This window comes from Physella acuta, unplaced genomic scaffold (assembly GCF_028476545.2).
Source record: "Physella acuta isolate Inbredline_101_S28 unplaced genomic scaffold, ASM2847654v3 ptg001160l, whole genome shotgun sequence".
NCBI classification, from domain to species: Eukaryota; Metazoa; Mollusca; class Gastropoda; family Physidae; genus Physella; species Physella acuta.
In genome coordinates, this window is record NW_026732677.1 from 6868 (window position 1) to 28920 (window position 22053).

Here is a 22053-nt window from a genome sequence, read left to right on the forward strand (position 1 = left end):
CCCCCCCAACTACGCTACTGTTCTTCTTCGTTCATAATTTTTAGTGTTGGAAGGGATCGAGCCTTATCTGCCTGAGGGTTTGAACTCAAGACTTTTTCGAATTTATCCACCATGAGATTTTGTCGACTCGACCACGCCTCCATCACAATTAAGGATACGTGTCAACTAGTTATGCGCCATTGAGGCCATTGACTCCGATTTCAGCTTGCTTTTCTTTTTGGATTTGCTACCATAGCCTTTGTCCAACCAAGAACAAACTACAAGGCAGCAGTTGTTTGATTTTGGAGTTGTCTCTCCTAGAAGAGTGGCTGTCCCCAGCTAACGAGCCTTGTCTGCCCAAAATCAATCAAACAACATTTCACTCACTTTCAAACTTAGATTCACCCTCAGTCAAACATACTTAGCACATTCCTCGTGTCGTTCGAATTTCGATTTTAGTTTCATTTGTTTAATCAATCTCAACTCCAATCGTAAAATTTGAAACAGTTAACGAAAATAACTTTAAAATCCAACACATATAACCAAAAATCGATACAATCACAAATAGTTGGGGGTCGGCGTGGTCTAGTCGGTAAAGCTCATGGTTGCTAAACCGAAAAGACTCGAGTTCGAACCCTCGGGCAGATGAGGCTCGGTTACCGGATATCGCTAAAAATTTGATACAGAACTACACATTTGATAAAATAATTTATATAATATTTCTTCAACCCAGTCGTAACGGTACTCAAGTTATCGTGTTCACAGACACAGATACACACACACACACAGACACACACAAATATACACACACAGACATACGGGAAAAATTGCAAAATTATGGTTTCCGACTCTGTGATGTGTAAAACATCGAGATTTGTAAAAATCTCAATTCATATTTTTTGCCCGATTACAATACTTCCTCTATTCTTCGTATACGAGAAAGCAAAAATACTGAAACTTTGTACAAGAAACACTGGTCAGGGATATTTAAATGCATCAACGTGTTTACAAAAACAAAAAATGAAAAAAAATCAATCTCAAGTTTTGTTTCGCCGTGTTTACATTTTTGTTTTAAATTTCACCATTTGAAAACAAGCCAGACCCTCGTTTGAGACCGTGAAATAGACGTCACGCAAAGAAAACACTCGACTGAACAAAACGCTTCAGTGGATTTGACAAGCAACTCAGAAATTTGACCACGGAAAGGATTTAGGTTTTTGTCAACATGAATACTTGCTACATTTTCCTTTTATACCGAGAACTGTAAAGCTTTGTATAAAATTGGACGCCGGGGTTCTTAATACTATAAAACCAACACTTGGATTTGACGCGTTGGGTGAAAATAGGGGAGATTAATCTGAGTGAAAGGTCTGTCAAATGTCTAAAGGAGTTCTGGCACTTGTTTTGTTTAGGTTTCATAGTGGAAATATAAGCTAGAATTAATGGCGTTTTAAAAGAGGAAAAGTAAAAATACTTTCAGGCTAGAAGCGGGACTTGAAATTGCGGGCTATTGGTTTTTTTTTTTTTTTTTTTTTTTTTATATTTCAGTGTTGACATTTCGCGGTGTGGTGATTTCAGTGGCTATCAGTTTTGAGCGTGGCGCGAGGTGTGATTAGCGTGGCGTGGAGAGGTTAAAACGAACGTCATTGCATGAAAAGATTTGATGTGGTTGTACGTAGGTTAACTTTTGATTACAAGATTAAACGGATATGTGTAAATTTAGATGTTGATTTCTATTTACAGTGTAAGTAAAAATGTTATGTTGATTTAGTAAAATTTTATGGTTAAATTTGCAGTTGAAATAAATGTATTGTATCCTACTACGCCTTGGAGATAGACGAGAGAAAAAGTAAACAGACGAATTGTGTATTGTTGACGACTTAGTCAATGACAGCCTCTGTACTGTGTCGGCTTTTTGATTAGATAATATGTTTATTATGTAAAGAACGTGGTAAATGTATACAGTTAATGCGGTGAAAGTATTGTATGGATGAATTTAGGAGAGCAAATCATATTAACTATTTCTTCCCATTTCACGCTAATTCAAGCTTAGTGTTAAAAAAAAACGATGAAAACTGAGTAGGTTGGAACATTCTATTAAATTATAATTAATTCTATTAAATGTTGTAAATAGTACAGAATTAAATGTACATAGATCTACTCCAGATTAAATATATTTTCACATGCTATACATATTACCATATTAATGCAACCTAAGCACAAATATCTACTTATTTAGGCCTACTTGACATTAATTAATTAATCGTATATTGATTTGTACGTTCTGAACACTTACTACATAAAAGTATTAACGAATTCCACGCAAAGACACATTGGGACATTTTTTTTCTGTGTCCTTATTTCTTGCAAATTTTTTCTGTGTCCTTATTTCTTGCAAATTTTTTCTTGTGTCTTTATTTTTGTGAAATTTTTCCTTGACGCGTGTGGTCAGGTGATAAAAATTATATTCACAAACCTAAAGAATTAGGGTCAATGTATGTTTTTTGTGTGGAGTGAGTTTCATGTGAATGTGTTTAAGTCTGATTGATGAGGCGTATGTCATAAGATGTGAAAGTTGACAGCATATGGCATATGAACTATCCACTTGAGTTTCCATCCAACATATGATAAGAATGGATATTTCACGGATCAAAATTGCTCCATTAAAACTAGATAAAACAACATAATGTACACACTACAACTTTTATAGATTAAAATATCGATTCCTATGCTATATTCTTTTTGAAATCTAAATTTCTCAACGTAGAGAAGTAAATATTGGATATTAAATACGTAACCAATATTTGTATGTATGTCATTTTTTATATTTCAGTATTATAACACACAGAAGAAAATGTAAAGATTTTATAATAGTTTTTGGATAAGTGTTGTGCTAAAAAGAAACACACAATTTAGTAGATGCTTTAGACTTATAACAAGCAAAATAACAAACCATTTTTTTAGTAATGCGGGTAGTCAGCTAAGAGCAAAATGCAGTGATTAAACTCAAAGTATAAATTTCTGACAGTTGATTGATTCAAAATAAGAAAATGGTATTAGACGCTTGACTCTTTCAATGGAAGTGATGTTCTAGGTTAGTTAAATACTTAACTTTAAACTGAAACGAAACAAAACAAAAACTAGATGGAGAAGGGCGAGTTTATCTTCGGCGTGAGGCCAGAATGTTTATTTATCAACACGCAACTCGGCAACAGGAATCCGTTTCTGCGTGACGTCACTAAACCAAATGAAAATCCTGGCATCCCCAAACACCTACAGAGCCTGTACGACTTCAAAGACTTCGCCAAATACCCGGATGCGTACTGGAAGCTCCGCGAGAGTCTGGAACCGGACGTGATGGAAGCCAGCATGATTGACCGAGACCTGTACCGGAAGCAGCAGATCTCCAGCCTCAAGCTGACCACCATGGACAGGACGCCGCCCTCATCACGTGACCCGTTTATCAAATGGCGCGGGAAAGCCGGAGACCCGTTGTTTTATCCCCGGAAACAGACGGCCCATCATGTCAGGCGAGCCAAGACAAGCTCTCCTCATAGGGCAGGTGGTAGCTCTAAGACCAACACTCAAGCCGACGCTACATCGCAGCTGGAAATCAACGCCAAGTCATACCATAACGCCAACAACAAACACAACACGATAGTACTCGAGTCGGTGTCAGCTCTGGCTAAAGACACAGAGACAGACAGCGTGTTCACGCAACCTCATTACCCTAGCCCGGGCAGAAGCGAAGTCTTAGAAACGATGCCGGCGCTTTCTCAAACCTGGACTAGCCGGCAGAATTTGAAATCGTACGACGTTCAAGCAACAAGCACTACCTCGCTTGCTAGTAACCTACTCTCAAAAACGAATTCCGACACCCGGAAGTTTCCCATCAAACCTTCTGTGATCAGCGTAGAGTTGGACCCACCTGATTCCTTCAATAGACCTAGGCTCTTCACCCAGAGAAGTCGAGCTCCAAGCAACGCGTTCTCAACAACTCGCGCTGAGGAAGCATCAACTACTCACACCACGCCTGCCCGACGGATAAAAACAGCCAGCACCTACACGACAGAACCCGACATTGAAGCACATTCCGACCCTGAAACTGTAACTTTAAACCATTCCACGGCTGACTTTGAACTTGCAAATGGAGTTACTCCATCTCCTGAAAATATTGAAGAGGCATCATTGGTTATCGACACCCACGCCCAAGTTAGTACAACAAAGAATCAAACATCTGACAGCACAGTACACGACACCGCAGGCACGTCACCCTCAGCTCTGGGGTTCAGACCTAGACAATCACCCGTCCCCCTGAAGACGCTCCACTTAGAGATGTTTAAGCCAACTGACACAGGGAAGGCAACGCCCCAGCAACAGACAGTAAGCCAGGAAGCTGGTGGATACAAGTAAGATGCTTGAGATACTTTTAATTTGTTAGATTAGGAGACACTGTTGGAGAAAAATTAAAAATTGCTAGATTAGGAGATATTGTTGGAGAAAATCTTTAAACTGCTAGATTAGGAGATATTGTTGGAGAAAATCTTTAAACTGCTAGATTAGGAGATATTGTTGGAGAAAATCTTTAAACTGCTAGATTCTGAGATATTGTTGGAGAAAATTTTTAAACTGCTAGATTAGGAGATATTGTTGGAGAAAATTTTTAAACTGCTAGATTAGGAGATATTGTTGGAGAAAATTTTTAAACTGCTAGATTAGGAGATATTGTTGGAGAAAATCTTTAAACTGCTAGATTAGGAGATATTGTTGGAGAAAATTTTTAAACTGCTAGATTAGGAGATATTGTTGGAGAAAATCTTTAAACTGCTAGATTAGGAGATATTGTTGGAGAAAATCTTTAAACTGCTAGATTAGGAGATATTGTTGGAGAAAATTTTTAAACTGCTAGATTCTGAGATATTGTTGGAGAAAATCTTTAAACTGCTAGATTAGGAGATATTGTTGGAGAAAATCTTTAAACTGCTAGATTAGGAGATATTGTTGGAGAAAATCTTTAAACTGCTAGATTCTGAGATATTGTTGGAGAAAATTTTTAAACTGCTAGATTCTGAGATATTGTTGGAGAAAATTTTTAAACTGCTAGATTAGGAGATATTGTTGGAGAAAATCTTTAAACTGCTAGATTAGGAGATATTGTTGGAGAAAATCTTTAAACTGCTAGATTAGGAGATATTGTTGGAGAAAATTTTTAAACTGCTAGATTCTGAGATATTGTTGGAGAAAATTTTTAAACTGCTAGATTAGGAGATATTGTTGGAGAAAATTTTTAAACTGCTAGATTAGGAGATATTGTTGGAGAAAATTTTTAAACTGCTAGATTCTGAGATATTGTTGGAGAAAATTTTTAAACTGCTAGATTAGGAGATATTGTTGGAGAAAATTTTTAAACTGCTAGATTCTGAGATATTGTTGGAGAAAATTTTTAAACTGCTAGATTAGGAGATATTGTTGGAGAAAATCTTTAAACTGCTAGATTAGGAGATATTGTTGGAGAAAATCTTTAAACTGCTAGATTAGGAGATATTGTTGGAGAAAATTTTTAAACTGCTAGATTCTGAGATATTGTTGGAGAAAATTTTTAAACTGCTAGATTAGGAGATATTGTTGGAGAAAATTTTTAAACTGCTAGATTAGGAGATATTGTTGGAGAAAATTTTTAAACTGCTAGATTCTGAGATATTGTTGGAGAAAATTTTTAAACTGCTAGATTAGGAGATATTGTTGGAGAAAATTTTTAAACTGCTAGATTAGGAGATATTGTTGGAGAAAATTTTTAAACTGCTAGATTAGGAGATATTGTTGGAGAAAATTTTTTAACCTCTAAATTAGCAAGTATAATAAATAATCTTCTAAAGTGTAGAAGATTTTTAGTTAATCATATCTTTGTGCTGGTGCAGTTTTACTATAATCTTGTTATTTATATTTAGTTCACAATGTCTGTTAGTTTGTGGAATTTTGGCAAAACGTGTAATTCATTTTGACCTACTTTTAATGCAGCGATTTCGTTCAAACTTTCCAGATACATTCGTCTCCTATGAAATTGCCAAAATATATTTGATGTAATTAGAGAGATTACTCTTTAAAATTTAGTTAAAAGATTATTAAATTATATAATAAAAGGGGAGATGGCAGGATTAAATACTATTAAATTCCACGATCATCTATCCAATGACAGTACATTTTTTTTTCATGGCTAATTGTTTTTTTCTCTTAGAAATATTTTCTTTGACCTGATGATGGGGATCTAATGATCTCTCTCTCTCAGCAGATTTGGAACTTATTACTGCGTGTAAAATAAATAGTTACCCTTTCAGCCCATGGTGCAGATGAAGTAGAGTTCACCTGACTCTGCACAAACGCCTTTGCTTGCCTTATTAGAAGCCAGGTATCCATCAGAGCTGAGTAGAGCCAGAAAAGCTCAACAGAGTTAAGCCCTGTATGCGAACACGAGACTTCCGGGTTGGCTATCATACGTTCTACTATCCGACCACGCCGTCCCTATGCAGAAGAAAGCAAGAATTAAATAAGAAACGTGAATGTCACGAATTTAGGCGTGCTAATTGAGGAGTACTTTTGCAAAACCGGCTAAGTCACTTCTGACTGATTTTGAGGAAATCGACTTTATAACTTTTTTTCTTTTTAACTAACCTTGTGGTTATTTTTATATTTTTCCGTTAAAAAATATTTTATATAAAGCCTTTTAGAACAAAAATTATTTTTACAGCCTTAATTGCCACTTAATTAAGAAGGCTATAAGAATAACTCAATTCTTTTTTTCAAAAAGCGAAATTTATTCTGGAATAGTAGGCCCTACTCATTAATTTTAACTTTATAAACAACTTCTACAGCTGTTAAAGAATATCCATTAAAATATTCCAGACTTGACATTGTCAACAGTCCAGCACCGAATGACCCTGAGGACGTAGACAGCAGACGACCACCACTGCCAGAAAACGAGGAGCATGTCTGCATCCTCAACAAAAACGCCTTCGCTTACAGGAAGAACTACGTCAAATCCGGGAAAAAACACAGGAAGAATTCTCGCCCTTCCAAGTCAGCCAACAGTGTCTGCTTGAAAATCTCCGCTTGTTTCTAACAGAGACAACTCATTTTAATTTTTCAACAGTGCTGTCCCTTGATTTGTGAGCGAGTGACCGATTATTTAAAGAAAAACAATCAGAACAATATTATTCTTATATAATACCGGTATTCATATTTTTTAGATATTTCTAGTTTTAATTTTTTTTCTTTGAATAAAACAGTCAATTAAAACATTGTAATTTCACGCTTTGGGTCTATTAATCAAGTGCATTTGAGAAGAAAATTCAGTTTTAAAAGCTAGTAAATCTAAACGTGGGGTTTTAGTATTTTACTGGTACTAGTAGATTTAATCTCCATCCAAGATTTAATCCGTGTAAATGGTCTAATCCCTGTCTGTAATTTAATAAATGTATATTGGTTAATCTTTGTCCACGATTTAATCCATGTTTATGGTTTAATCCCTTTCTACGTTTTAATCCATGTCTCTGGCTTAATGCAGGTTCACTTTAAACCAGTGTTTGTTTTTAATCCTTGTCTATATTTAATCAATGTTTGTTTTAATTACCCGTTCATATTTTAATTACTGCTCATATTCCTAACACTTTTATCCTCTACTATGCTGTCATATCCCCCGTGTTTCAATATCTGTTAACACTCTGACCTCTGAACCCCGTGCTGTGATTTATGTCAACACGAGTTTGTATTACTGTCAACACTGTGACACATGGTTTAATAACTGTCAACAACTCCTACCCACTAATAGTTCAAGTCAATATCACTTTTCACGACAATAATTTAATCAATGTTATTTACTGTTGTATCAAAACAAATTAAAAAAACAACGCTTTCTTTTTAAATTTATTAATGGAACGTTAGAAAATAGAATGTAGAATACAACGAAAAAAAAATTAAACAATGTAAAAAGTAAAACAAAAAATATGACAGTTTTGAAAACAAAGCTTTGTAGATGTTGATAAAAAAAATCAACACAGCAGAAATGATTAAATTCATTCTACAACGAAACAAAATAAGAAAAAAAAATATCCCCAGAGAACGACAGAATACTGGAGATGAAATGAACAAGTAATTAAAAATGTATAAAAAAAATATTTCAGAGAATGAAAAACATCTACATAATCGGTTGTTAATATTTTAGACACAATATGTAGTCTATGTATGAGTACATGACATTTATCTACAAACAATAATTATAAAAACGAATATTTTATAATGCAATGGAGTAATTTATAACGTGAATGATTTTCATAAAACGGTAACTATTCTGACATACAAACAACAACTAGAACTCTGTTCAGCTATGCTAAGAAGAACAATAACTCCTCTCTGTTATATTGCTATACTAAGAAACGTAAAAAAATAGAAGTTGGCTTGAAAATAGTTTCCAGTGAATTTTGTCTAGCAAGATATCGCTGGTCTGTATCTCTGAAAGTTTTATAACTTAGAAAACAACATTGTAATAAATAGCATGCTACTTATGCTCTAAAATGGTTATCGTAAAAGAAGAGCACTGATTGACTGTACATTTTTAACTCACACCCTATTTATTATATATTAATATGGTCCATGTGGGACCCCTGTTAAGCAGATGAAATACTTACCTCGATTATTGTAACCTTATCTCTAAGCAACATTTAGATTAAATGTGTTCATTTATTGTCATGAACACATTTATTAACTAGCTTTTAGTTCATTAACCTTGAGTTGGAAAAAAAAAGACTCCGATTTATCAAAGGCACGTAACCCAATAACTTCCTGCTAAATGTCGAGCTAACTGGTGTTTGCAAACTGAATATCAAGATTTTTTAATGTAAAAATAAACTAAAGATTTAGAAATTAAAAACCAATGTAAACTGTCTTCCTCTCATTAATTATAACGTATCACACACCAGCCAGCATTCTAATAAATTAAAACAAGGCACGCAATTTGTTTCAGTTATTCTACTCCAAGGGAATTAATCCATGATTGAGCGGGGTTTGCCCATGTTGATACCGGACTGGTTCGCTCCCTTGTTAGTGCCGTACTGTAGGCTGACTGTATTTTTAGCCTCCAAGAGTTGTTCCTCCGTGAACTGGCGTTCGTTTTTCTCCGCCATTTTGGGTCCCAGTTGCGGGCCCTTGTAATCTGGTCTGAGCTGTGCCTGCAATTAACGAGTTACACTTTCTTAATTAATGAACACACGATTGAACACGAGAGTATCGAGTTGTATTCCATGACCCAACATCACACACAGGGGCCCGAAGAATGCCTTACAAGAGACCGATGCTCAGAAGTGCCCACACAATTCCACACTTCGTATAGTAGTTGAAATATACTGCATTGTCTTACATATAGACTTCTTTTAAAATAGCGATATCCTTAATTAATCTACAAATAATCGTAAAGATTTTCTGGATGAGCAGTACAAATAATCGAAATAATTAAAGCCTTAAGTACACTAACCCTTGCAGTTGATACTAATTTTAACATTGATTATTAGTGTGTATTTTAGTTATAGTTTATACCTGTTCACCACCCCTACGTATCACCTACCCCAACCGACAAACCAGGCTCCACCTAATGTAGTAATACAAGATATTACATGGCCAAGGGCATAACACAGATGAAAAAAAATCAGACGAATCTGGGCAAGGGCATATCACGACAGAAAAATCAACTTATGACTCTGTTTCAGGGCATAATACTCAAAATCAAGTAGCCTACAAATGTGTCCAAGGCATATTTTAAACAAGTTAATTAAAAAGTCTAGTGACAATTTTAGCGCAATTTCCTTATATCGAACCTCAGGTTATTAATAGGGTACAAAATAACGTTTGATTTAATAAGTAAATTAAATCGAGATAAATCATATATTGAGCAAATAAATAATGCAACACAAGTAGTTTTAATAATTCAAAACAAAATAGAAAAAATATTTATTAACGAGATTTAAAAAAAAATCCTTTCGAACCTCCGCTCATTCGCTATGGTAAAATCCTTTCGAACCTCAGCTTATTAATAGGGTACAAAAATAACGCTTGAATTAATAAGTAAATTAAATCGAGATAAATCATATATTCAGCAAATAAATAATGCAACACAAGTAGTTTTAATAATTCAAAACAAAATAGAAACTAGCCTCCCGTATCAGTCGAAAAAAAGGGGAGAGTAGCCTCCCGTATCAGTCGAAAAAAAAGGGGAAAATTTTAAAAAATCCTTTCGAACCTCCGCTCATTAAAATCCTTTCGATCCTCAGGTTTTGCGCTAAAAACCTACAAGACGCTCAGTTTAAAAATTCTCAATTAATTTTTTTGTGACCGAACGAAAGGATATTTTTGAAAACTTTCTTCGGCAATATTGGTTTAAATTATGGCAGGAATCGATTGGTAAATGTTTCAAGTCGCTAAGTGGTCTGGTTGCCGAGATATGGAGCAAAAACTGAATTTGTTCGAGGTTTTTTGGCTTTTCCGGGAAATCCATGAAAGAAACCCGGAATTTTTATGGCCTATGTTCATCCTCGTAAATTGCTTAACATAATTGCTTTTGGAACTAGTCATCGATATTGCTTCGTTGAGGAGGAGATACGACTTAAAGCTGCGGACACACATCCATCCATCCATCCATTCATTCATACATCCAGAAATGACGGGTTAATAAACGCAATTCTCCAGAATGGAAATTGCGCTAAAAATCAACTTACGACTCTGCCCGGTGTGGGTCTAGTAAACATGTAGTCTGCCCCAGTCCACATTAAAGTTAAACAAATGAACTTACTACTCTGTCCAGGGCATATTAAAGCTTAAAAAAATGAACTTACGACTCTGCCGATGACATATTATTAAAATGAAAAAATCAACTTACGACTCTGCCCAGAGCGTGAATACACAAGGTAACTTGTGGAATATTTTTCTTCTCCCAGAGGTCCACAGTCTGGAACACCTCGTTAGCCGGGACACCCCACTGTTTGGCTGCAGCCTGTGGATTAATGGATTAAAGGGTTAGAGGATTAAATACTGGCTAGTAGCAGGGACATCCACTGTTTTGCTGCAGCCTGTGGATTAATGGATTAAAGGATTAGAGGATTAAATACTGGACATTAGCAGGGACACCCCACTGTTTGGCTGCAGCCTGTGGATTAATGGATTAGAGGATTAAATACTGGACATTAGCAGGGACACCCCACTGTTTGGCTGCAGCCTGTGGATTAATGGATTAGAGGATTAGAGGATTAAATACTGGACCGTGGCAGGGACACTGCACTGTTTGGCTGGAGCCTGTGGATTAATGGATTAAAGCAGGGGTCTCCAAACTACGGCCCGCGGGCCAGATACGGCCCGCGACGTCATTTCATCCGGCCCGCGACGATCTTTTTGTCCACTGAATACATGTTTGTTAGAGGTGACTGAGGAACTTTGCACAGAAAATTCAAAACAATTTGAAAATGTAGCTTAGTGTTAAAGTACTATTGCCCGCCGTGTTGCAGACATTGGTGAAAACATCGTGACTCAAATAGCGAAAAATGCACGCAAGCTTCGCCATTTTTCATTTGCAATGGTTGAGTTGCTTGACAGTTGTTCCACCTCAACTTCTTGTGTTCATTAGAGGTGTGGATGAAGACATGAACATAACACAAGAGCTGGCTTCCCTACATAGAATGTATGACATATCTTACCATAGATAGTTCAGAGACAAACACAAAATAGCAAGATTGATCATATTTCACATCAGTAAGATGTCTCATTTTTGCGAGAAAGTTCTGAGCAGAATATTTAAATTAAGAAAAAAATAGGTGACTTCCTGAAAGTAAAGGCAAGCCACAGCCATTATTGTCTGATGAAGAGTGAACAACTTGACACACTTTCAGCAGTGCAAGGTCTTAACGGCTGAAGCAAAACCACTGAGTTCCCCACGTCATTTACATACGAGATCAGCAAAGACCTCCAGCTGCAGTTTCAGTAGCGGTTCTCTTACTTGGATTCAAAGGCAGAAGAAGTGTGACTGTTTCAAAACCCATTTGAAGCAAATGTGGCCAGTTGCAAAGATGAACTGCAGCGGGAGGTAATTGAATTGCAAGAAAATGACTTCCTTAGAGACACGTTCAAAGAAGAGCAGATGGGTTTTTATAAGTTTTTGCACAAGGAAGACTTTCCTAATATTAAAACTTTTGCATCAAAGTACCTTTTAAATTTTCGAAGAACATACCTGTGTGAACAAACATTTTCAAGAATGAAATACGTTAAGAATAATTTGAGAGCAGAGCAAACTTGGACCTCGAGTGTGATGTCGACCACCGAAAGTGTTTCTTCCAGACTTTTTACTACGGCGGGGGGGGGGGGGGGGGGGATTGGGGTTGGACACTTAAAATGTGTATATGTTTCTATACCTTAAAGAAACTCTGGCCCCCAAACTGATATTTGATAGTTAATGCGGCCCTCGGGCTGAAAAGTTTGGAGACCCCTGGATTAAAGGATTAAATGAAGAAAGAAAATACTTGACAGTAGCACAGAGGCCTACTGCTTTGCGCAGCGTATGTTCATAAAAAACTGGACATTAGCAGGAACATGTCATAGTTTGACTGCAGCATGTGGGTTGAAGGATTAAATGATCAATAGATTACAGGATTATATATCTGGACATTAGCATGCACCCCTTTTTTATTTGCAGTTTCTTTAAGGCGTTTCTACCTGGGTGGTGGGGATGGACACCGCTGAAAAAAAATTCTATAGAAAGTAAATACTTTAACCCCCCCCCCCCCCTACCAGAAATTGAAGTGCTCCCTCCCCTCCCGAAGGTTTTAAGTGCCACCCCTTCCCCCCCCCCCCCCCCCCACAGGCAAAATAAAAATAAGTCTGAAACACTGTGTCTGGACATCAGGATTATAGGAGAAGATTAACAATTTTAAATACTGGATATTATCAGGTATTGTTTGTCCAAAATATCTGACCTACACATGCAAATAAAGAATCGACATTCTAAAAAAATATGAAAAGTTTTATCTGTAGATAGCTGTGATGTTAATTATTTACGCAAGCGCCAATTGCTGTCAGTGGTTTATTTAATTTAATTTAATGTTTCATGCATGTTTTGTTTTGGATCGTGAGTGATGGAAATGTTAGGCTCAGTGGACGTATTTGCATGTCTAATTAAAAACTAATTAAAAACAACTTTCACTGATTTATCCTAAATATTGACAAAAATATTATTATTTCTTTTTATCCATGCTCAAAATCGAGATCAATAACTCATGACCTGGAGTTATTAAAAAAATGTTCTAGAATTTATTCTGATGTTGACTGACATACATTAGGCTATTTGTTGGTTTTGTTAAATTTCTATTTGCTGTGATTGTGATTGCGCTAGTGAATTCTCATTTAGCCTTTTAAAAACTTGTTATGTCCTGATAGTTTTCTTGTTAGTCATATTGAAAACTCGTTTAATTGAGGTGAGATAGATTTTAAAATTATTTTCCCAGGATTATTTTAATTATTTCATCGGTTGGCTATTTTGTAATTTAATTTTTAATTATTTCAGTCTACAAAATCTTTTAGCTGAGCGAAAAGATTGGCTGATGTAATCGTGTAGATCTTTTACTTTTTTTTATGACAAGCTGACGTCACTGCAAGCGTCCTGGATATTCCTGTAAATAGGCGATAAATACATTTCAAAATGCGACACCATGTTTCTCTCAAGGGAAGTAAACAAAAAGATAAATGTAAGGGAGGTAAACATGCAAGGACGTGTAGGGGAGGTAAACATGCCGAGTTGTGTGTCTGGAATTGAGTATTGTGCGTGCAGGCGTACACGCCCAGCTGGCTCGGTGCCACCAGGGGCTAGAGTTACAGTTGGCGCGGTTTGTTAGGTTTTAGCATCATTTCCCAAAGACGTGATTATCTGTTGTTCGTATTAAGCAGGATATCATTACGTCTGCACAAGACGTAAAAGACATTTGTTCTCTTGGAATTAACGTTTTTAACGTCATGAAAATTTGTTAGCTTTTTTAGATAAATAATCTGGCCCTGAAATTGAATATAATGAATAAAACAATTACAGAAAAATAGTCCTTTATCATAATACAATTTTAAATGTACTAATAACAAGAAAATACAACTAACTTTCTTTAGTAAAAATATCGTTCGCTTAAAAATCTCTTACTGATTTCATATTATTAGTTACCCGACACCAACAATATTCAAATTGTTTCCGTTAAACGCAGTCAGAAATTCTATACGTTAATAATTAGATACTAGAGCCTCTTAAATTTTCAATTTTTATTCACTTCAAGGGCGATAACCAGACAAAAGGTTAGGGCGGCTTGACTGAAAATTTTGAAATTTTAAACATTTAAATGCGGAAGTTTAAGGGAAACTGTTTAATTTAAAAACTAAACGCAGTAGTTTATTTAAGAACTTTTAAAATACCTTAAACTTTGCTTTAAATATAAACCTTGATCTCTTAAAATTGGATCACATCATTTAAATTATTTTTTACCTGAAACTAGTCTGGTTTTGATCTCGAAATACCCAGAGGCAGGGGTGGACTGGCCCGCCTGTCTACCGGGGAAAATCCCGGTGGGCCCGCAGGTAAAAAAAACCCAGTAAGGGGTGGGGTGGGGGGGGGTCTCAAGGATCTGTGCTATACTAGACCCATTAATGTTTTGACATTTTTAAAAAATTTAACTTTCGCGTAGATTTTAATCAAGATTTGGATTATCGACAGGCCTTGTTTGGGGAAAATACACAATAGAAATTTTAATCTGAGGTTGGGGAGTCCCCTTGTAAAATTTCCCGGGGCCTCTATGGCACAGCCAGTCCACCCCAGGCCAGAGGTGTGAAACAACTCACACCCTTGTGATAGAATGTTATAATAAAACATACATCAGGTTCTAATCTAATTTAACAAAACAAAAAAATATCAGAAACATATATATATATATATATATATATATATATATATATATATGTAACTAGGGGAAGTTACCAGAGACATAACGCAGTACAGCGCTGTCAACTTTGACACGACTGATGCAATAACACAGGTGTTGGCTGATAACGATCAGAAAGCCAAGGCGTAGTATCTTGGGAAGCGATACGATAAGAACGCAATACGGTCTGTCAACTTTGATGTGACAGGATGCAGATGGCTTATTAAATCGGACTGTACGACAGAAGCGGCGTAATTAACATTCTGATGCAACGATTAGAATCGATTACGATTACGATTATGATAGAACCGAATACGATTACGAATACGAAGGGGATATATAGGAAGGCGACGGCTGAGCTCGGGGGCGGCTCTCTCTCTCGATCAGTCAGTCAGTGAGGCAGTATCAAGTTGGTTATTGAACGGGTTAGCCGTATTGTGTTAAGAAGGACGATAGACATGTGCATTCAGTTATGTGAAGACTAGTGAGGACTGTTGGGGGTCAGTTGATTCAGACTATTATTGTGAAGCATTCCTTTTGATTCATTATATTATTGTGAAGCATTTCTTTGATTCATGTAATAAAAGGATCAATAGCGAACCTGCATCTTCGAGTATCTATACTGTGGTCGATGTTGTGTAGAATGAGTGGTTAGACTCGGTAACATTTGGCGTTGTCGAGCAGAACTCGTTAACATTTGGCACTACAGGCAAATAGTCTCGTTACATTTGGCGCTGCGGACAGGATGAATTCAACTAGACTTGCCGCTTGAGGCACCCATAGTCAACCTTGTTCATAACTGTGTTTCGTGTGTGTGTGAATTCGGACATTCAGGAACAGTGAAAATTGAGGAACGAGGAAAATTTTTCATACACACACGGTAAGAAAGAACTCTTTTTTTTTACTCAAGGAATAAAATGTCTACTCTGGACGAGAAGCAGACCCATATTGTGGTCCTGCCCAGAGAGTCCCACATTAACAAATTTTACGGGGACGGTGATCCAGCTTTAACCAACAGGTTCAGTGAAGAGGTCAAAGCGGCCTGGGCCTCGAGACACATGTCACCAGAGGAAAGATTAAGACTGCTGATGGGCAGTATAGGAGAGACGGTTAGGGCAGAGGTCAAATGCCACGATAAAACCATCCAATCAGATCCAGATAAGGTGCTGGATCTAATTATGGAGACCTTTGGGGAGAGACGGTCGGGATCGCAACTGCTATCGGGGTTCGTAGGCTTAAAGCAAAGAATAGCGGAGAGTGTGATGGAGTATTCACACCGAATGAACAGGGTCTTTGATTCGGTAAAGGGCAAAACACCTGACATTGATGTACGCCTACTGAGGGACCATTTCATCGAGGGGCTAGCAACCCCGATCTTAAGGAGAGAGTTGAAAGAGGAGGTCCACAAAGACCCGCAGTTGACCTTCCTTCAGGTCAGGAACTCAGCGATCCGCAGGTCCGAGGATGAGGACCAATCGAACTGTTCGGTGGACAAAGTCTCTGTGCCGGAACAGAAACAATTCCCACCCACAGGGACCGGCACGGTGGAAACCATGATGGCTCAACTGTTGGCCCACCTGGATAAGGTTGACCAACGATTGGAGAGGTTAGAAAGCAGGTCAACAGCTGAGAATCAGGAAAAGAACGGGACAAAACAGAGACAGGTTGGACGGCCGCGACCCGCCGGTCCATCACTCCGGTGGACGGCTGACGGTCGACCAATTTGCTTGTCCTGTTCACAACCCGGACATATGGCACGGTACTGTCAGGGAAACTGTCGTCCTCTGTAAGGCAGGGCCAGGCTACAGAGGGGCGAGGTTATGGCCCAAGAAACAAAATGATGGGAGTCTGTCCCGAAATGGTGATTACGATTGGGGACATCGCGGTGAAGGCAATTGTGGATACAGGCTCCCAGGTGACGACAATTACGGAAAATTTTTACACCAAATGGATGAAAGGAAAAGACCATAGGTTGAGGTCTGACACATGCATGCGCCTGACGGCAGCTAATGGACTAACCATTCCATACTGTGGTTATTTTCTGGCGGATGTCGTGGTGGCGGGACATAGGTTGAAGCAGGTTGGGGTGTTCGTTACGAAACACAACCTAGAGACAAATGTGTCAAATATACCTTGCCTGTTGGGCATGAATATTCTTGGCCAGTTGCCAGAATTTCTTACAAATATTGTCGGATCGACCACACCAGGTCGGGGATCCAAGTTGGCCAGGTTTGCCAAGACCAGAGGAAGGATATCAGTCCCGGCAAACACGGTCAAGGCAATCACATTACAAATTGGTGATAGAAGCGTGAATGGTGATGTGATGATAGAACCATGTGGCGCCGCACTGAGGGCAGGCGTCGTGTTACTGCGCACATACACATCAGCGGAGAAGGGACTAGTTCAAGGATTAGTGGCAAATGTTTTGGATGAGGAAATTTTTATACCGCCTAATACTCTGGTAGGAGTACCACAGAACGTCGAGGTACTAAGGTCGGCACAGTGCATCGAACTGAGCAATACCAGCAGTAATGAAGTAACAATTAGGTCGGTCAATGTGACGGCCGAGGTGAAGAAAGAGGATGGCCGATCATATACATTCCCGGAAACTGAGGACCCAAAACTAAATGAATTGCTGAATAAGTACAGGGATATATTTGCCTCGTACGAGGGTGATTTGGGTTACACGGAAGTAATAAAACACCAGATACCCTTACTACAAGACAAGCCGGTGGCGCAACCTTATCGAAGATTACCACCAAGTCACTACTCGGCGGTGAAAGCACACCTGAACGATCTACTAAAAAAGGGAATTATTACAACCAGCACTAGCCCGTATGCGGCACCGATAGTAGTGGTAAAAAAGAAGTCGGGGGAGATAAGACTGTGTTGTGATTACCGGAAATTGAACAATATCACAAGAAGGGATGCATTCCCCTTGCCTCGTATTGATGAATGTCTTGATGCGTTGGGGGGAGCAAGATTTTTTTCTACCTTAGATTTGGCTAGCGGCTACCACCAAGTGGCCATGCACCCCAACGATCAACATAAGACGGCATTTATTTCTCCACTGGGACTGTACGAGTGGACCCGTATGCCGTTTGGTCTAACTAATGCGCCTGCTACATTCCAGCGAGTAATGCAGAGTGCTATGAGTGACTTTCTATTTCAAATAATGTTGGTGTACTTGGATGATATACTGGTTTACTCAAAAACTTGGGAGGACCATCGAGAAAGATTAGAACAAGTGTTTCTCCGTCTTAGGGAGATAGGAGTAAAGCTGAACCCAGACAAATGCTGCTTCGGTCTGAAATCGGTACATTTTTTGGGTTATGTGATTTCGTCGGATGGCATCGCCACTGACCCAGATAAAATTGCAGCTGTTAAAGAATGGAAACAGCCAACAACTACGGTAGAGGTCAGATCATTCTTGGGCTTTGCTTCCTATTATAGAAAATTTGTGCCTGGTTTTGCAAAAATTGCCGCACCATTGCATGACTTGGTAAACAAAATGACAAAGAAACACAGTAAGGAGAAAAAGAAAGGTAAAACACAACTGATAGGTGAATTATGGACTGATGAATGCCTGAACTCGTTTAAGCTATTGAAAAAGGCTTTGACAGAGGCGCCGATATTAGGATACGCAGACTTTGACAAACCATTTCGGCTAGAAATTGACGCCAGCTCTAAAGGTCTGGGAGCTGTGCTATCACAACAACAAAAGCAAGGTTTCAGGGTTATTGCGTATGCCAGTCGAGCTCTGAAGGAATCAGAGAAGAACATGACAAATTACAGCGCCATGAAACTAGAACTTTTGACATTAAAATGGGCTGTGACTGAAAAATTCAGGGACTATCTATTAGGTGCTAAATGTGTGGTATACACTGACAATAACCCCTTGAGTCACCTAAAGACAGCAAAGTTGGGATCCATCGAACAGCGATGGGCAGCAGAATTGGCACTCTTTGACCTAGAGATAAAATATCGCCCGGGGCGGTCCAATGGCAATGCGGACGCTTTATCAAGGAATCCTTACGAGAGACCGGGCGATGAGGAAGAAACGCTGACAGGAATATGTGAGGTCAGAGCGTCAACAGATATCCCTCACGGGGTGCAAGTGATGCAAAACGGGCAGACTGGGGTGGAGCACATATCCACAGAGCCCGGACATATGGACATTAGTGATTTTAATTGCCTTAATCACAAAGAGATAAGAGATGCCCAGAGAACGGATAGTGGCTTACAGCCGCTGTTGAAACACGTCCAGGAACAAAAATTCCCAGGAAGAAGGGAAAGAGAACAATTTGGTCGAGAAACAAAGAAAATACTGAGTCAGTGGGACCGTCTCAGTATAAAGGATGGTGTTCTCATGCGGAGAATTCATGACCAAATTGATGGGACAATACACCAGGTGGTGGTGCCTGGACAATTACGAGAAGAAGTGCTAAAGTTGGCACATGACAGGGCAGGACACCAGGGTCAGGACAGGACGCACAAAATATTACGACGGAGGTGTTACTGGCCCAATATGGAAATGGAGGTCAAACGCCATTGTGAGGCTTGTGTGAGGTGTCAGCATGCGAAAATGCCAGTTGTCAAAATGAGACAGCCATCAGGACACCTACTAGCGACAAAACCACTAGAGATTGTGGCTATGGACTTTACGTCGTTGGAGCAATCATCGGATGGGACGGAACATGTGTTGGTAATGACTGATGTATTCACCAAATGGACTGTGGCGGTGCCCACACGAGATCAGACTGCCAAAACAGTGGCAAAGGTCTTAATAGAACATTGGTTCATCAAATATGGCATACCAAGACAATTACACTCTGACCAAGGAAGGGCCTTTGAGTCAGAAGTAATTAACCAACTGTGCAGCCACTACGGGATCAACAAATCTAGAACAACCACATTTAATCCGAAAGGAAACGGACAGTGCGAGCGGTTCAACCGCAGCATGCATGATTTGCTGCGTACTCTAGAACCTGAACAGAAAAAACGTTGGCCTGATTTTCTCCCAGAGTTGGTATATCTATACAACTGCACCCCCCATGCCACAACCGGCTTTTCGCCACACATGTTGCTGTTCGGACGGGAGGCTCGACTCCCTCTTGACTTGTTCCTAGGAAAAAAGGAGAGTATGACTGGCTCATACACTGCACTGGAATATGTGAATGAACATATGAGACGAATTAGAGAAATGTACAGGGTAGTACAGGAAAGACTAGAACATGAAGCACGGCGAAGGGAACCGCCGGTACAGACAAAGGACCCGCCACTCAAACTGAACGACAGGGTATTACTGCGTAGCCACCCGTTAGGCAGAAACAAAATCCACGACCTCTGGGGACAGGAGATATGGCAAGTCGTGGAGATGCCTAAAGTAGCAGGTGGCCCCTTTAAGATAAGACCCATCGATCACGCCAAACCGGATCGGTGGGCGAATATTGCTCAATTAAAGAAATATTGTCATAGTCAAGAAGAGCAGTTACACACAAGGAAACCCAAGACAATTAGGGAACCGGAAACTATAACGGAAATTCACATACCCATCCCGGAACCATGTCACCATCAACAGAACAACAGCGATACACAAGTGGAGGATAACGGCAACGAAGAGGATCCCGTTCCTCCCAGAAGCAGAGAGACAGTAGACCATCAGATAGGTGGTCCGCGGAGAAGTTTGAGAAACAGAAAGAATACGAAATTTTTTGTCAGCAACCATCAATTCTTTCATGGTCGCGCTGGTATGAGAACAGACTGTTCAAAAAGTCATAAAAGTGAACTGGTGAAGGCACCAAACGAAAAAAGGTGGATGTGAATTCTAGAACTGTTTTGTGTCTGAGGAAGATGATGTAGACACATTTGATATGTGAAATAGGGATAACTGTCAATCTTATACGAATGTGACGACATTGACAGTGAGTGGAACAATACATTTTTTTTTACGGTGGTGCGATTGACTTTGAAGGACTGCACCTGCAAAGCGTTGTTTGTGGTTGATAACACACAAAAAAAGGCAGGGGTGGATGTAACTAGGGGAAGTTACCAGAGACATAACGCAGTACAGCGCTGTCAACTTTGACACGACTGATGCAATAACACAGGTGTTGGCTGATAACGATCAGAAAGCCAAGGCGTAGTATCTTGGGAAGCGATACGATAAGAACGCAATACGGTCTGTCAACTTTGATGTGACAGGATGCAGATGGCTTATTAAATCGGACTGTACGACAGAAGCGGCGTAATTAACATTCTGATGCAACGATTAGAATCGATTACGATTACGATTATGATAGAACCGAATACGATTACGAATACGAAGGGGATATATAGGAAGGCGACGGCTGAGCTCGGGGGCGGCTCTCTCTCTCGATCAGTCAGTCAGTGAGGCAGTATCAAGTTGGTTATTGAACGGGTTAGCCGTATTGTGTTAAGAAGGACGATAGACATGTGCATTCAGTTATGTGAAGACTAGTGAGGACTGTTGGGGTCAGTTGATTCAGACTATTATTGTGAAGCATTCCTTTTGATTCATTATATTATTGTGAAGCATTTCTTTGATTCATGTAATAAAAGGATCAATAGCGAACCTGCATCTTCGAGTATCTATACTGTGGTCGATGTTGTGTAGAATGAGTGGTTAGACTCGGTAACATTTGGCGTTGTCGAGCAGAACTCGTTAACATTTGGCACTACAGGCAAATAGTCTCGTTACATATATATATATATATATATATATATATATATATATATATATATATATATATATATATATATATATATATATATATGTTTTGCTCAAATGAAATGACAAGATAGACAAAAAGCTGATGATTCTAATAAGTGCGTCCAACAGCAATTTTTGTCAATCAATTGCTGTAGAACTGGAAACAGCGAAACGAGGAAAAATCTTAAAGTTTGGAAACGAAGCCAAATAATTAACAATGCCTTGCAGAAAGACAGGATGTAGGCCTATACAATTACCTGGAATCGTTCGATATTCTGCATGAGGGCGAATCCGCCTCCTTTGGTATCGATTTTCTTGATGCATCCTGGCATAAGTTTGTTCATCATCCTGTTGTAACGG

At 38.9% G+C, this 22053-nt stretch overlaps 2 protein-coding genes across 4 annotated transcripts in view; one reads left to right on the forward strand and one right to left on the reverse strand.

The window, feature by feature from the left end:
* The first annotated feature begins 1577 nt into the window (after nucleotides 1–1577).
* Nucleotides 1578–7201, forward strand: LOC131956564 (uncharacterized). Its single transcript, XM_059321081.1, has 3 exons — nucleotides 1578–1723; nucleotides 2813–4388; nucleotides 6880–7201. Exons 2-3 carry the CDS (start codon nucleotides 3124–3126, stop codon nucleotides 7094–7096), a joined length of 1482 nt encoding a protein of 493 aa, XP_059177064.1. The 5' UTR covers nucleotides 1578–1723; nucleotides 2813–3123; the 3' UTR covers nucleotides 7097–7201.
* Nucleotides 7202–7883: 682 nt separating this feature from the next.
* Nucleotides 7884–22053, reverse strand: part of LOC131956565 (myophilin-like) — a 43852-nt gene continuing 29682 nt past the window's right edge. For all 3 annotated transcript variants that reach the window (XM_059321084.1, XM_059321082.1, XM_059321085.1), the window contains 3 exons: nucleotides 21951–22041; nucleotides 10901–11014; nucleotides 7884–9200 (listed from right to left, as the gene is read on the reverse strand). In XM_059321084.1, the coding sequence (XP_059177067.1) occupies nucleotides 9015–9200; nucleotides 10901–11014; nucleotides 21951–22041 (391 nt within the window). In that variant the 3' untranslated portion in view covers nucleotides 7884–9014. The remainder of the gene's footprint in view (nucleotides 9201–10900; nucleotides 11015–21950; nucleotides 22042–22053) is intronic.

Bases quoted from the DNA above. Each gene is read 5' to 3' on its own strand.
- LOC131956564 (XM_059321081.1), top strand. From the start codon at position 3,124: ATGGAGAAGGGCGAGTTTATCTTCGGCGTGAGGCCAGAATGTTTATTT. The intron at 4,389-6,879 runs GTAAGATGCTTG...AAAATATTCCAG, and splicing joins CAGGAAGCTGGTGGATACAA to ACTTGACATTGTCAACAGTC.